Source organism: Lissotriton vulgaris, chromosome 1_1 (genome assembly GCF_964263255.1).
Source record: "Lissotriton vulgaris chromosome 1_1, aLisVul1.2, whole genome shotgun sequence".
In the NCBI taxonomy this organism is placed as follows: domain Eukaryota; kingdom Metazoa; phylum Chordata; class Amphibia; order Caudata; family Salamandridae; genus Lissotriton; species Lissotriton vulgaris.
In genome coordinates this window covers 434,629,883-434,646,732 of record NC_141685.1, presented here as the reverse complement: position 1 = coordinate 434,646,732, position 16,850 = coordinate 434,629,883, and the positions used below count along the sequence as shown (strand labels likewise).

General features: G+C 45.6%; 1 protein-coding gene across 1 annotated transcript in view; it reads left to right on the top strand.

Moving 5' to 3' along the window:
• The first annotated feature begins 10,274 nt into the window (after positions 1-10,274).
• LOC147747311 (cytochrome P450 2J2-like) overlaps positions 10,275-16,850 on the top strand; it is a 341,726-nt gene continuing 335,150 nt past the window's right edge. The window contains exon 1 of the mRNA XM_086953047.1: positions 10,275-10,592. Coding sequence (XP_086809173.1) covers positions 10,383-10,592 — 210 coding nt within the window. The 5' untranslated portion in view covers positions 10,275-10,382. The remainder of the gene's footprint in view (positions 10,593-16,850) is intronic.

The window sequence follows — 16,850 nt, the reverse complement described above, 5'->3', positions numbered from 1 at the left end:
GCCTTTCTGCATCCCGCCTTTGTTTCCAATTCCAGTGAAATATAAAGTTAGACATTTAGTGACATTCTGCGTTCTTCAGGGCCGGAATCCATCAATCAGGAGGCAAGTGCTGGCCAGACTACTTTTATAGCGTCAGGAGCTGCTTTGCACTCCATATGCAGCATTCTTGATCACATTTGATTTAATCCGTTTGAGAAAGAAGGTTGTTGTGATATTTGACGACTGCAGCCGCCAAAAACCGAGGGTTTTTGCTCTTTGCTGGGACTTGGTAAATCCCGTAACCCTTGACGTTTGTGAAACTCGGCTAGTGTGTAAGATGCCTGGTCGTAGTACTTTGTTCAGTTGTTTCAAACGTTGTGGTACGGATTCCCGACTGGAGGACTCGTGTCCGATACCTTCGGTTGGAACTCCCACTTATGAGCTCTATAGTAAGCACGGGCTAGGCCCGATTACCTTTAATGAATATTGGATTCGTTACACCAAAAAGGACGGTGTTCTTAGTTGGCCACCTCATGGTAGTTTTGAGACCCCGATTTTAGATAACCTTGAGGCTAAATTGTTTAAGAAAAAGTCAAGGCCGGCCATGTTTGATGCCTTTCGGTTATGGCGCAAAGAAGCCAGACAGAAAGAGATCAGACAGACAAAACGTAATCAGAGAGATGGTGTTGCTACCATTGTAAAGAAAGCAGAGCAGTTTCAGCGTGATAAGGAGGAAAAGGAAAAGGAAGTTTTTGACAGGCTTCAGCGTATGACTATAGATAAATGTTATCCCGCTTTGCCAACGGAGTCGGATAAGAAGGAGGAATTAGTTGAGGATCCTTTAATATCCTATCTTATGAAGTCACCACCTCCGTACGCACAGGATACCGCAGCTCCTGCGGTTCCTCCTGTACCTGCTCCTGTACCTGCTCCTCAACCTGTTCTTCCGACTGTTCCTGCTCCCTTGCCTATTGCTGTCCCTACTGCTCCTCCGCTTGTACTTCCACATACTCCTGCTCCCGCTACTGCTCCTGTTCTACTTACTCCTACTGCTTCTTCTGTTCCTACTCCTTCTCTTGTTACTACTCTATCATATACTTCTCCAACTACTCGACGTCGTACCCCTTCAATGGCTGCAAATTTTGCTAATTCTCTTGGACCTATTCTTGAGTCCGCTGATTCGGACGGTCCACAAAGACGTAGTCAGCTTCCTGGTAATAGGGAACGTGCCGCGTTGTACAATATGGCGATGTCATGGATGTTGCATCCCTATAGAAATCCTCCACGTTCGGTGTTGAATACGTTTAGTCAATTCAATATACCGACACAGAGGTATGTTTTTGAAGAAATGTGCAAGGTTTTGCGCGATCAAATATCGGCAGATGCATCGGAAGATGTATTAACTGCCTTGACCAACTTACAGCTTCAGTTTTCGAGTGGAATGGTAGTGGGTACCAATGTTCGACGTGCCATCGAGCAATTATTGGCCCTCGGTCCCTCTCCGATACCTCAAGCATTGTTTGTTGAGGATGTTGAGAGACAGTTAGATGCGTCTGGTCAGTATCGATATGTTGTTTGGTAATGTTGTACCGCAGCCGGTATGGGCCAAGATTCGTCAGGAAGATCATGCAAACGAATTAGGTGGTGATTGGGCTGCTCTTACTGCGGCAGATACACAACAAATTGGTGGGGCTAAGCCTGAACAGCTTATTACTGCTCTCCCTCAGAGAATCATTACCTTGATGAAAACGCTTATGCCAGCTATGAGGGTGAACTGGGACAAGTTGTCAGCTTGCAGACAGAAGAAAGACGAGAGTGTCTCCGACTTCTTTACGAGATTTGAGGAGGCATTTATCGATCACAGTGGTCAGGATAGGGGCACTGAGGGTGGTCAGCGCTTGTTTGTGGATAAATTTGTCTCAAACTTATTGCCCGACTTGAGCAATAAATTAAAAAATTCTGAGAGTGCGTGGGCTGTCTCTACATCTGCTCAAATATTGGCTATGGAACAATATTATGAGAATAGGGAGAAAGAAGAGACTGACCGTGCCGATAAAAAGACGAAAGAACTCAAAACTAAGGTGTTGTTGCAGCAAGCGTATCCTCCGCGTTCGAATCAGAATGATTCACAGCAACGGACTCGATCGCAGTCGCAATCTAATAGGTCGCAATCGCGGAATGACTCCTCTTTGCAAAGATCTTCGTTAGGGTACAATCAGTGTGCCTATTGTAGACAGGAGGGTCATTTAAAATTTAACTGTCCTGTTCTGAATGAGCGTAATAGTGGTAACACATTTAGAGGAGGTCGTGGTGGTTCTCAGCAGACATCATGTGGTAGGGGTCGTGGTGCTCCCAATGACCGTTCAGACAATTCGTCAAATTCCAATAATTGTTTTGATCAACGTGGATCATCGCAAGGACAATCTGCGCAGTACAATGTTGATGACTATTACGTCGATCAGGGAACTGACGACGGTAATTACTAGGACAGCCATAGACAAGGAGAGGGAGTAGTATCAGTTCCGGTTGATCAGAGAGGGCCTTACGTCGCAGTTGCCACATCGGGCGTCGTTGAGCCTTTTCTGTTGGACACTGGTGCAGCGAAAAGTTCCATCATGCATTCGAAACTCCCTGGCGCACCTTTGTCTGGCTTAACAAATGTTTCCGTTGGATTCTCTGGCGCCCCTGTTAGCAATCCGGTTTCGTGCCCTTTGCCACTTACGATTGGGCCTCGTGAGCTCAAAGCTCCGTTGATTTTGACCACTGGCTGTGGTGAACATCTTTTGGGCCTGGATTTGCTAAAACGTTTGTATGCGACTTTGTACTGTTCTCCTGCAGGAGTAAAGCTTACTTTGGGTGAGAGAGTTGTCTCTCCAATGTATTTGTCTCTCGATAAGCTTCCACCGGAATTGAGTTCTCTTCCTGCATCTTTGTGGGCAACAGGTCCAAATGACGTGGGCCTGCTTGACATCTCCCCTTATGTTGTTCACGTGAAATCTAATGTGCGACTGCCACGTATTCCCCAGTATCGAATCTCTCTTGACGGTGAACGGGCGCTGTTGGCGATCATCTATGATTTGATCGAGAAAGATGTTATTGAGGAGACTCGGGGAAACGTGTGCAACAGCCCTGTGCTGCCTATTTTGAAACGTACTGATCCTTCCAAACCACCTGTTTATCGTTTTGTTATTGATTTACGGGAAGTAAATAAAATTGTGATTCCTCAGTTCCCTGTTGTGCCTGACATCACGGCGTTACTGACTCTGATTCCAGCTTCGGCATCATGGTTTTCAGTGATCGATCTGAAGAATGCGTTCTTCAGTATTCCGATTGCTGAGGAAAGCAGAGACCTTTTCGGTTTCTCTCTTGGTGGTCGTAGCTTCCGGTTCAAACGTGCTCCTCAAGGCTACTGTGAGAGTCCATCGATATACAGTCAAGCCTTGAAGGGCCAACTAGATGCATTTGTGTTGCCGGCTGGTGCGGCCTTAATCCAATACGTTGACGATTTATTGGTGGCTGCGGATACTCAGGACATCTGCAAAATTGCTACGGTGTCGTTGTTGCAACATCTCTGTGACTTACATCATAAGGTGTCTCCTTCTAAACTTCAATATTGTTGTCAAGAAGTAACCTACCTAGGTCACTTATTGTCAAAGGAGGGAAGAAGGTTGACCCCAGAGAGAATTGCAGCCATTGCACGAATATCTGTGCCAACAACCCAAAGAGATGTGCGTGCCTTTCTAGGTATCACGTCATACTGCAGACAGTGGATTCCAAAGTTTTCATTGTTAGCGAAACCATTGGTGGCTCTTACGTGCAAGGATGTTTCAACTCCTTTACCATGGACGGAAGAATGTCAGAAAAGTTTTTCTGAACTGCGTGATGCATTGTGTTCGGCTCCTGTGTTAGGTACTCCTGACTACAGCAAGCCGTTTACACTATACGTTCACGAGAGGGAAGGTTGTGCGTTGAGTGTCTTAACGCAACCCTTCGGTGATAAGCAACGTCCATGTGCATATTTTTCCTTGACCTTGGCCCGGTAGCTAGAGCATTACCGAGTTGTTTAAGAGCAACAGCGGCAGCTGCCGTGTCCATCCGACAATCAGCAGGATTGGTCATGGATAATATGCTTACGGTGATGGTGCCACATGCAGTTGACACTCTTTTAAATCGTACGAAAACTCAGCACTTGACGAGTGCGAGGTTGTCTGGGTACGAGTTGACGCTGTTGGCAAGTCATATTCAGATAAAACGATGTAATGTCCTAAACCCGGCGACCTTATTGCCAATTAGTGCAGAGTCAGATGAAGTAGCAGCGCATGACTGTTACTTAAGGACTGAGGAGGAAACAAAAGGTCGAGTGGACCTTAAAAACACTCCTTTGGAAGATCCCGATGGAACCTTGTATGTGGATGGTTTATGTTTTAAATTGCCAAATGGTGATGTGACTACTGCGTATGCTGTGGTAACGTTGAATACTGTTGTGGAGGCTGCGAGATTGAATCAGAACTCTGCCCAGGCTGCGGAGCTGATTGCTTTAACTAGAGCGTGTGTGTTGGCGAAAGGGAAACGAGTGAATGTGTTTACCGACAGCCAATACGCTTTTGGTGTCGCTCATAGCTTTGGACGATTGTGGAGAGAGAGAGGTTTTATGACGTCGCATGGTACGAAGATTCAGCATGGACAGCTTGTGAATGATCTTTTGGATGCACTTACGTTCCCTAAGCAGGTAGCGATTGTTAAATGTAGTGCGCATCGTAAGGTGACGGATGATGTTGGCCGTGGTAATGCGTTTGCGGATGAGACTGCTAAGGAGACTGCCCGGAACCTTAGCGCTAGAATGTATGTGACGAGTTCGGTTAGGTGGCCTACAGAGACAAGTATGTGTGAGGATACTATCCAAAGTGTGAAAGCGATACAGAATGAGGCCACTGATACTGAAAAGACGAAGTGGAAAGAGAGTACGGGAAAGTTGGATGCGAATGGTTGCTGGATTGATTTGTCGGAGCATAAGAGATGGATGTTGCCAGATGCATATGTGCTGGCTGTTGTGACGATGGCACACGGGTTAGCACATATTAGTGCGAAAGGTATTTGTAAGTTGTTGTCTCCTGTGTGGAAGAATGATGGTATTACGAAATGTGCTGAGAGATTGGTGAAGAATTGCATGATATGTATGCTGTACAATCCTGGTAAGGGGACCCCCACACCTCCTGGCCATTTTGCTCCCCCTTCATATCCCTTTGAGGTAATCCAGCTAGACTTCATCCATATGGAGCAATGCAATAATCTTAAATACGTTTTAGTTGTGGTTTGCGCATTCTCCCGATGGATTGAAGCCTATCCTCTTAAAGACAATACAGCTCTGTCTACTACGAAAATCCTGCTGAAGGAATACTTTCCTCGGTATGGAATGCCCCGAATTGTATGGTCTGATAACGGAAGTGAGTTTGTAGGGAGTGTGATGAAGAGTGTGTGTAAGGGCCTTGGAATTAATCAAAAATTCCACAGCGCCAATCATCCCCAGTCAGCAGGTTTGGTTGAAGGGTATAATGGCACCCTTAAACTCAAACTGGCTAAGATTCAGGCTACGACTGGTCTTTCGTGGCCTGACGCTTTGCCTCTAGCTTTGTTGTCAACAAGGGCGACAGTACACTCCAGAGTAGGGCTCAGAAATAGTGTTCGGCCGTCCTGCGAATGTTTGGGGGGTCCCTAGACCAAGTATGTTTTCTAATCTTGAGTACCCAATGTTGATTGATTATCTTCATGATCTGACTGCTAAACTGAGGTTAATTCACCAACAGGTTTACGAAGCACTGCTGACGCAGACGGAGGGTCCAGGCCACCAGCTCCAACCAGGAGACTGGGTGGTTACTCGCAATTTTGCTCGTAAGAAGAATTTGGAACCCCGCTTTACTGGCCCTTTTCAAGTCCTCCTCGCCACGAGAACCGCTGTCCGTCTGGAAGGACGCAAAAATTGGGTGCACGCCACCCATACGAAAAAAGTACCTATACCTTTACCGGCGGACTCGTGGGTGAGGAAAGGCATTGCTTAGTCTGAAACAGGGAAATTCCAGACATTTGTACCCTTTAGCGATGCACAGCCTGTCGGAGAATCCTCAGTGCAGCAGAAAGACATTGTTGAACATTTGCCATCACAAGACTCAAGATCTGAACAATCGACTGATCAGCAGAACCCTGTCCCCTCGTTGGATCCATTGTTTGATGAACAGACACGTCCTGGGAAAACTCGATACTTTTTGCGATCCAGCACCAGAGACTAATAAAGATTTCGTTTTGTCCCTTGACATCTACATTATCCCATTTGCCACGATCAGTCTAAAACACCCGTATAACTGTGATTGTTTTTGTAAACATTGAGTTTCGTTCCATCTATGTGTTTTTACTTCCACAGCTAAGAGACTTTGTACATATTTGTAAATAAGATACCTTGCATCCAGGTGTACCGTAGGGCCGCGCGTGTACTTCCTTCTGGTTAGTAGGTCTTGACGCTAGGTCAAAGACCGTCGGTTCCTGGGAACTCCTAGGGATTGACTACTGCTACACAGAACGAAGTGCGTCAAGAAACGTTGCGGACGGTTTTAGGGGATGGCGTTTTGGAAGCTGATGGACTTGGAAGAAGCTCAGGCGCAAAGATTCAAGCTACAGCAGATAACTCGTACCAAATGTTTTATGTTTCAAGTGTTCCTACTGTTTCTGACTGTTTCTTCGCTATTGGCGGGTGGGGTGTATTATATGATACCGTACTTCCTACCCTCTGCCTTACCTAATCCTACTCCTGAACCCAAACCTATCTCCACTGCATCCCCTCATTCTTTCCATATCTTACCCGAACACAAGCAGGCTAGACGTGCGGAATTCAGAAATAATTCCTTTATTCAGCTCCTTCATCAGCATCAGTTAGTGGTTAATACTACAAATTGTTGGGTGTGCGGGTTAATGCCACATACCACGGATAAGGGAATTCCATATCTGGTTCTTCCTTATAGTTCCCAGGGTTCAGCTCGAGCATTTCAAACAATGTTTCGAAGTGCACTAGATTCCTACCCTAATCGAGAGCCAATCGAGAGCCACGTTCTCCCTACTCTGGTCCTGGCTCGTATCAGAAGCCTTTGTCTAAAGCGATAGAGGACTTAGATAGAGATATCTATGAGCCGTCGCTCATTCCAGAAGAAGAGGTACAAGCCTATAGGGTCCTGAGTAAGGTCGAGTATAGTGCGCTCACTGGTGAAAAGCAGCTTAGGAGCTCGCCTCCGATATGGGTCGTACCCCACCTTGGTAATTTCTGTCTATTGGGTCGTGACCGAAGATCAAAAGCTCGTCTTGGAGAGAGTGCTTGCTCCGAGACTTATATCTTGCCAATGGTCTCGTCCCCTGTGTTTCTGGCTGCCAAGGGTACATACTTTGTCTGCCATGATCGTGCGTATACATGGTTGCCCTCCGACTTTGTGGGCTCATGTTATATCGCAAATCTGTTGCCTCCGACGTTCACTGTTGATGCAGACTATCACAAGACTAGAGTTGTGAGAGGCGTGATTAACGAAGAGGACACTGCCGGTCAAGAGGCAGGAGACTTTTTCAAGGGTTTCCTCCCATTTTGGGGACCTATGGTTAATAGTAGGAACCTGAGACAATTGACTCGAGTGGTGGAATCGACAGCTAATATCACTGCCAGTGCCCTTGGTAATATCACCACAGAACTTCAGGCGGATAGGCTTATGACGTTACAAAACCGTATGGTTTTAGACGTGGTCTTAGCAGATCGAGGTGGAGTATGTAAGGTGATCCATTCGAGCTGCTGTATTTTCATTCCAGACAACGCTCCGACTGTCTATCAAGCCATCTCAAAGCTGCATAAGATCTCTGAGTCCATACACGTGGACGTAGGGGATTGGACGCTGCTTGGGTGGTTTTGGGGCCTGATGTCGACTTGGGGTTGGAAGATTCTGATGATCATCGGAGTTGTTGTAGCGTTTCTGTTCACGTGTTGCCTTTGTGTGCAGTGTGGTCCTGCCTTATGTGGCCTCTGTGCTACGACGTGTATAAGACAGCCGCCTGTTACCAAAGGAGCTCAGTTGGACAGAGTTATGTTGCAGCAACATCTAGATGGTCTGATGAATATCGAATATGATTCCGACTAGTGCTTGCCTACATGAGGGCAAAAGGAGCGTCTGAGGTTCCGTGACGATCGTAAGTGGTGTTTTCGACTCGCACGAATATGGTCGAGTCTGGTATCTATGAACCGCAAATGACGAGTTTAGTGGGTGTGCGCAGTTTTACTGTGCTAACCTGAACCGTTCGTTTGTTTCGTGGGTTTCTATCTGTACCCACGGGTTCCATCTTAGATATGGCATCCATTTTGTCTCTTGCCCTCAAGTAGCCAGCGAACGGACGCTGTCCGCTTCGCGACCCTGGGATTCCCAAGACTCTTGCGGAAGACACGTTTCCTTTGAAAGTGTCTTTATGATGAGGGGGATGATACTGTAAGGCAGATGTCCCCGCTCGAGGCACATCTTGCCGTGCTGATCTATTGTCTCAGCCGTGCATCTCATTAGGCACGTCCCTTTGATGCCTGTAGCTCGTGTTTCCCGATGTCACCCCTTTTACACCCTTTTCCGATCTCCCCACTGTTTCTGCCTTCCTCTGCACCTGTCCTTGTTCCTTTTTCGATCTGTTTACTGCCGATTGGAATGTACTAATGGTGGGAAGATGGGTTTTTACAGTTGGGAACCACCAAATGTTTCTGTACTTATGTTCCGGACCTTGAATACATCAAAGCGACCCCTCTCGGGGATAATTATGGGAACCAAGTTGTAAACCTTTGTGTACCATGTTAACCTATGAGAGAAAACTGTATAAAAAGGAGCGATCCACAGTAGCAAATTTAATCAGATCCCGCGAACATACCTGCTGTGTACTTCACGTGATTTCTGTGTTCCCTGCAGTAAATAAACCTCGAATCTTTGACGCCGAAGGAAGTGTCCCGTGTCTCTGTCATTTGTACGCCGGAACAGGTTACCCACGAAGGTTTCAGGTGTTGTCCCCTGGCACCGCTGGGTCTTAAATAACCCAGTCCTTCAATGGAGCTCACGGAGCGTACGGGGTAACCAGGAGAGGTACGTACTCTCCCGGTAACCGGGCGCTGTTGCGCATGCGCACTCAGACGTGAGGGCATAGCTGGTAATAAGGATCTAACACCAGTCAACGACCTTGCCGTCGGCTCAAAAATTGTTAGGATGCAAAATTCATATGTAGGATGTTAGATTTGGTTAGGAACACGCTGTATTAGACATTTGTTAAGGTTAGCCCTTCATACCTGTCTACGTTGATGTAATCTAATGTCAGAATTTTGCATATTAATGATTGTGTAAATAATGTTTAGTTTTCAATGTTTGATTTGTTTTCATATTTTAATGAATACGGCCGGGGGTCCCTAGACCCCCCGCCTTCCAAAGAAACACTTTGGTTGTGGTTGTGTGGCAGGGAGGGGGTGGTCGGTAGTCCCAGACCATACTTCTGCCTTACAACATTGGTTAAAAATGTGTATCCACCAGCGAATGTTCTGTGCTCAAAAGTACCCCAGTAACAATCCAAATCCTGCTGCTCCAGTTCTGACTACTTTCCCTTAGCCAAGGAGGAATCCAGCGGACTGAGCCATAGTCACACTACGAGCATTGCAGGATCCACGCTGGGAAATCCAGTGGTCACCAATGATGCAATGAGCAAAATCACAAGTGTAACATACTCACATGCTCACTCTCACTCAACTAAGCTCACTTACATTTACACACTCAATTCATTCTCATTTAAATGCTATTCTCACTCATGCACACTGCCTCATATGCTTTCACTCACTCCTGTGCACTCTCATAATCTTACTGTCCCTCAGTCCCAGTTATTTTCTATTACTCAGACTCTCTAATTCCCCTCTCTGTTTCACTCCCTTCCCTGTCACTCATTTTCACTCAATCACTTTCACTCACGCATGCACAGACTCACAATCCACCAGACACCTACGCTCTGCCTGACTCTCAATCACTGCATGCATCTGCAAAAAAACAAAAAAAATACGTAAAAAACGTTGTCAATTACAATTCCAAAAGCTCCAACTCTCACAAATGCGAGACCGATTGCATTGCAAATGCTTGTTACTTTTATACTTCATTTTATACTCGTTTAGTGATACTCGGGGCTGGGCGTGTTTTGAGCTTATTTTGGCATGATTTCCACTTGTTCTCTGGTTTCTTTTGTATTTGCGTTGAGCTGGTTTTGGAATTCAACCCTGGCAGCAGCCGCGAGCTTGCTGGGTTAAGCAATCTGCGTGCAGAATTTCAAGCCAGTTTTGGCAGTGTTCTCTTAACAGTGAACCTTCTTCCACAACTATGGAACTGTCCATTTTGTCCGCTGCAACTTTCCTTCTACAGCAGGCGACCATCTCAAACGTCCTGCTGTTTTTAGCAATCTTCCTCTTGGTTGCCGATTATGTCAAAAGGAGGCCACCGAAGAATTTCCCCCCTGGACCCTTCTCCTGGCCCTTTATTGGATGTTTGCCGAGCTTTGACGTTCGGCAACTTGATGACGTAATGGGCAAGGTAAAGCTGTGAAAACAAATAAGAAGCCTATTTGTAGTGATCATAGTTTGCATTTTCATTTCCCGTTTTGTTAATTTAAATATTGGTACTTGTAGAACTGACTTTTAAAGGGAAAAGTGATGCCATGAACATTTAAAAAATATATGAAGTGACTGCATGCTCCACTCGCGTGAGACGGGGTAACTCGAGATGTCTTGAAGTATGTTGCTATGTAAATTCCGGGGAATGCCAATGGCGCTTCAATAATGCTACAGTTTATTTAACAACTCCCTTACAGGAAAGTTGTGGACTGGCAATGATCCGTAGCTTCAGGAAGGTGTTTGCTGTTTGACAACCCCCTAATAAATGCATTCTTGGCTTTTTAGTTTCGAGCTGGGGGCGCTGAGTAGGGTCTGCATTGAGTGTTGTTGTTTCTCTTTCTTGGGTCAAAAATAAAAGACAAAACAATGACCTTTTGTGAAAAACAGGAGACAGAAAGAGATAATCATCTGGGTACTGAATTTCGAAATGACTCGAGATAACCTGTAATCAAAACAGGTTTCCCAGGCTGCCCATGTTGTGTATTGCTTCGAAAACATTATATTTCGCAGGTTCTCCTTTTTTTCTTCTTTGTCAGATGTGCGCCGTGCAAGCACTTTTTATGCTTGATTTAGTAGACTATAGCATCGTTCCATCTATACTAAGACTCTAGGCCATGTTAAGGGTTTACATAACTACTGACTTGCCTCTTAGTTTTATAATGGCAAGTTCAGGAATAAAAACTATCATATTTGAGAAAATATCTGTCTGGGCTGTGATATAATCTGATGTGCTAAGGTGAAACATTTCCATTAGTTAAATAAATACCCGTTCTTAAAGTTAGAAGAGTCTGCAGTATATTTTTATATTATGTTTGTTGCACCATATACATGCCAAACGTTTTCATGGCTTGGCTCGTAAACAGAGTCTTTGTTTCGATTCGGCTTACCCTATTAATTTGCTGGCTCACGCACATCTAATTGTGAATTGAGTTTACTGCATGAGGCTGTCAGGGATTTGATAAAATGAGTCCTGAAAGGCGGGGACTGGAAACATAGACCCCCGCCTACATGCACCAATTTGACATGTCTACCATCAAGGCTTCTCATGGCAGAAATGAAGAAGAGTGTTTGCTGTGAAAATACATCTGAAATAGGTGATCGCAGGGCAGGGCCTGTGCAGCACCTCCCCAGCTGCTGTTGTGCCTGTGCATTATCCATGCAGTACATGATCAGCACTCAACCAACAGTTCCTCAGGGCTCCTCACCCCCACGCAGCCCCAGGGACGCCACCTCCCCGGGGCATTGATCATTATGGGGGGTCGCGCGAGCCCCCCATACCCTGGGGACCGCCATCCCCGGGCTTAGATTAAAATGATAAAATGTAGGGGGAGCTCCTGCCCCGCCCCACACTGCCCAGGGACCACCACTTCCCCGGGGCATTAATTATGAAGTGCGGGGGCAACGCTGACACCCCGCAGCCCTGGGGACCTCCGCCTCCCCGTGGCTTTAATTCCAGAAAGTAAGTGTGAGGAGGGGCTGCTGCGCCCCACACTGCCCAAGGGACCACCACCACCACCGGAGCACTATTTATTAAAATGTGGTGGGGGTCCGTTGCCAACCCCCGGCCCGGGGGACAACCTCCTCCCTGGGGCTATGCCAATGTTGGGAGGGGGGTACAAAAGGGGGTGGTGATGGACGGAGCATCCGAACCAATCAAACACTCACACCCAGTCAAAAGATCTGGGTTTAATCCATCACCGTTCTTTAGCCCACTCTGCCACCCCAGTTCAGACATGGCTATATGCAAATCAGTCTGACCCTGTGCCTCATGGGAATAGTCCAGCCCGAACTGCCAAGCCATGTCTTCCCTGGACCGGAAACAAGCTTCTGAGGACCGGTTTCTGGCATTCCAGCCGTCTTCAGCCCGGCTTGCTTGAATCCAGTGGCAAAGTGAGCAAGGGACTCACGTCTTAGCATACCCTGCCACACTTATGGTGGCCAAAAGCGGTACAAAAGGGGGTGGTGATGGATGGAGCATCCAAACCAATCAAACACTCACACCCAGTCAAAAGATCTGGGTATAATCCATCACCGTTCTTTAGTCCACTCTGCCACCATAGTTCAGACATGGCTATATGCAAATCAGTCTGACCCTGTGCCTCATGGGAACAGTCCAGCCCGAACTGCCAAGCCATGTCTTCCCTGGACCGGAAACAAGCTTCTGAGGACCGGTTTCTGGCATTCCAGCCGTCTTCAGCCCGGCTTGCTTGAATCCAGTGGCAAAGTGAGCAAGGGACTCACGTCTGAGCATACCCCGCCGCACTTATGGTGGCCAAAAGTGGTACAAAAGGGGGTGGTGATGGACGGAACATCCAAACCAATCAAACACTCACACCCAGTCAAAAGATCTGGGTTTAATCCATCATCGTTCTTTAGCCCACTCTGCCACCCCAGTTCAGACATGGCTATATGCAAATCAGACTGACCCTGTGCCTCATGGGAACAGTCCAGCCCGAACTGCCAAGCCATGTCTTCCCTGTACCGGAAACAAGCTTCCGAGGACCGGTTTCTGGCATTCCAGCCGTCTTCAGCCCGGCTTGCTTGAATCCAGTGGCAAAGTGAGCAAGGGACTCACGTCTGAGCATACCCTGCCACACTTATGGTATCCAAAAGCGGTACAAAAGGGGGTGGTGATGGACGGAGCATCCGAACCAATCAAACACTCACACCCAGTCAAAAGATCTGGGTTTAATCCATCACCGTTCTTTAGCCCACTCTGCCACCCCAGTTCAGACATGGCTATATGCAAATCAGTCTGACCCTGTGCCTCATGGGAACAGTCCAACCCGAACTGCCAAGCCATGTCTTCACTGGACCGGAAACAAGCTTCCGAGGACCGGTTTCTGGCATTCCAGCCGTCTTCAGCCCGGCTTGCTTGAATCCAGTGGCAAAGTGAGCAAGGGACTCACGTCTGAGCATACCCTGCCACACTTATGGTGGCCAAAAGCGGTACAAAAGGGGGTGGTGATGGACGGAGCATCCGAACCAATCAAACACTCACACCCAGTCATAAGATCTAGATTGAATCCATCACCGTTCTTTAGCCCCCCCTTTTGTACCAATGTTGGGAGGGGGGCCACGCGGCCCCCCTCCTGGAGCCCACGATGCTCCTGCAATGTCCTGGGGTGCCCAGAATTGCTTTTGGGCAAGGGGAGCTGCATGTCAGCAGCTCTCCTTGCCCAAAAGCAATGCCAGCTCCCTCTGGAGACGGGGAGCTGGCAGGGCCTGTAGGGGCATTGGGGCTCCCTCCAGGGTTCCAAACTTGACGGCCTGCCTTGGGGGATGGGACCGCCGGGCAAAAAAAATCCCTTGGGAGGGGGTGGGTGGGGGATGATTCATAAAAAAAATATATATATATATATAGTAAATGGCTGGGCTTCTGGGAATGGGGTCCCCGAGGCAGAAATTAGGAATTAAGGATGGGGGGCATTTTTTTTTCTCGCATATTGGGAGTTGTAATTCCATCACATCCAGCGCACCCCCCAGTGTAAACACGATGGGTTTGCGACTCCAAGCAAAATTTAAAAAAAAGATTATGTATGTTTTTTAAAGGTAAGATTAACTGTTGGGTTATAGGATGGCTCTAAAAAGAGCCCTTGTTTTCATAATGAGTTTGTTGTAACTATATGTAACTGACGATGCACAGCTCAAGGTTGTTGAGGAACACTCTGTTTAATTGATCTGTGAAGTGCACTCAATTCTGTAGATGTCGTTCATATCAAAACGTAGATTGTTGTGGTAGATGGACAACATTCAACGCACTCTAAGGTATGCAGAAACAGTTTTATTGACATTTTTCCTAGCTTTCTCAAACTGTGGACAGAATTGACTTGACCAGTTCTATTTCTATCTTTGGCATATGTTAGAGCAGTGATACTCAAAGTACGCCCCGGGGTCAGCATGCAGCCCTCCTGACCTTTAATTGCGGCCCCCTGGTGAACAGCAGCACTGGGCTGTTGTTCACTTGACGGAGCAGGAAAATTCAGGAAGATGTGAAAACTGCATTCTTTACTTTCAGGTTAACTAAACTAAACGTTAAGAAGCGAGCAATGTTTTCTAGACAACTTATATTTATTATGCATTTGCTTTAACTCACCCTACGACCACCTTTCAACACCCTGACGCTCCCCAGCTGGCATTAGTGCGGCCCTCGGGAAGCCACAGACAGTACTTTGTGGCCCCTAGAGAAATGTCTGCAAGTACCCTTGTGTTAGAGTGTACAAAGACAGTTTGAGGCAAAAGCAACATCAATTGTGCAAAGGTGTACTTCATTAGCATTTCAAGACCTACCCCAGTCAATGTGCCTAGGTCATTGCCACCACAGTGCACAATCATGAGGTCAGGGGGTTGGAGATGAAAAAAGGTTTTAACCAAAGGCAACAATTGGTGCCACTTTAACCTTCTCTGTGCAATCCATTAAATGTGTACATTTTGCAAACCAAGGTCTTTGGCAATATCTGCATACAGTATACCTTTTGCACCAGAAAACATAGCTGTGCCCTACAATCCACACTGTGAGCATCTTGAAGGGATGTCTGGAAGGAATGAAAAGATGTCTGTAGCTGAGGTAGTCAGTTGGTAGAATGAGAGGTATCTAAAACGTGTTATTTTTTTTAAAAAAGTTGATAAATGATTGGCTGTTAATCAAGATTGTGCACTCAAAAATAGGATGCATGTTACTTTGCTGAGGTATCATGTTCTTGATTCGTTATTAGAAAATGTTTCAAAGGTACAGTACATATCATAAAGTAACATCTTGCAAAAGTCAACCACACCTCCTGTTTTCAATGGTAAGCTTGTGTGCTGAACTTGAAAGTACAGTAAACTTGTGACCTGCCAGTACAGGTGGAAGTTCCATGAGCTATTACTATGGAAACTGGCATTAGGTTGAATGGAGGAAGGGTTGAAACTTAACTGTAGACATAAAATGTGAAAAGGGTAGTTAAATATAAGTGAAAAGATAGTAAATTAATATTTTCTAAGAGTGTTGCTGAAAATGTATAGTAGAAATATTGAAAATAGGGTTTTGAACTCACCTATGGATTCACGGCTCCACCGTGGTGTTTTCATGAATCCAGAAAATTACAGAAGCAGTTTGGGCACCTTTAGAAGACAATTAGAAAGGGTTAATATGTGCAACCAATAGAAATGTGTTCTAGAATTTGAAATAATGATGGAAGCAATGTGATTTGATACTTACATGTATTTCAGTGCAAAAAGAGAGGGAAAGTTTGCCATTTCTGGTTTCACCTTTCTGAGAGAGGTGTACTACATTTTTTGTGTGGAAAAGGAAATCTGTTAAGAGTTTCTTGTATTTGGTATTCTGCATTACTACCTCAAAGGTGAGTACCTACTTTGTAAGGTGTATTATATATTTTTCAGCGCTGCTTTATTGTTTCAGTGGATATTTTTTCTTTAAAAAAAAGAAACGTATGGAAATTGTAAGAGAAATGTGATGTATGGAATATGTTATGAAATGTACAGCTCTTGATTGTACTTTGTATTATTGTAATGAAAAGAGTTTTAAAATAGTTTGTAGATAGTAACATGGTAGAATGATTAGTGTTGGCTTTCTGACATTATCAAGGCAGTACTCTTGTAATTATCTTTTCACTGAGGCACTACTCATCAAGTTCTGCATTCTCTCAGGCACTACCCACTACCCTTCGATTTGTATGTTTCTTTGGCATATGTTACCACTTTTAAAAAGTACTGACAAATGGAAGCTCGTTTTCTGGAATATTGTGAGACTTTTAACAGATAGATTGATAATGTAACTGCTTTGTATTTTTTAGGTTTAACACGTTGAGTATTTACTAAATAGTGAATTTGCAGTGCAAAACTGAGGTTTAAGACATCTTGGCAGAGGGATAACTTATTCATTTAGGTTTTATTGCTCTGTGGAGATGTATACTTTAAATATACTGCATCATTTTAGGTCTGTCATTAAAATGGGAAGTGCAGTTTGTCAAGTTTAAGGTAGATTTAAGTCTTATGACTAGGTATGTGTCTATTCTCTCACATGTTATGCCTAAACAGATGGTAGAGGTATAAAATTCTGGTATACATGTATGTGTATGTTTCTTTTATATATGATACCTCTAGGAAAAGGCACAGACAGATGCATGGTATGCAGTCCCTCAGACATTGGCCATAGATTATTTCAATTACCTACACA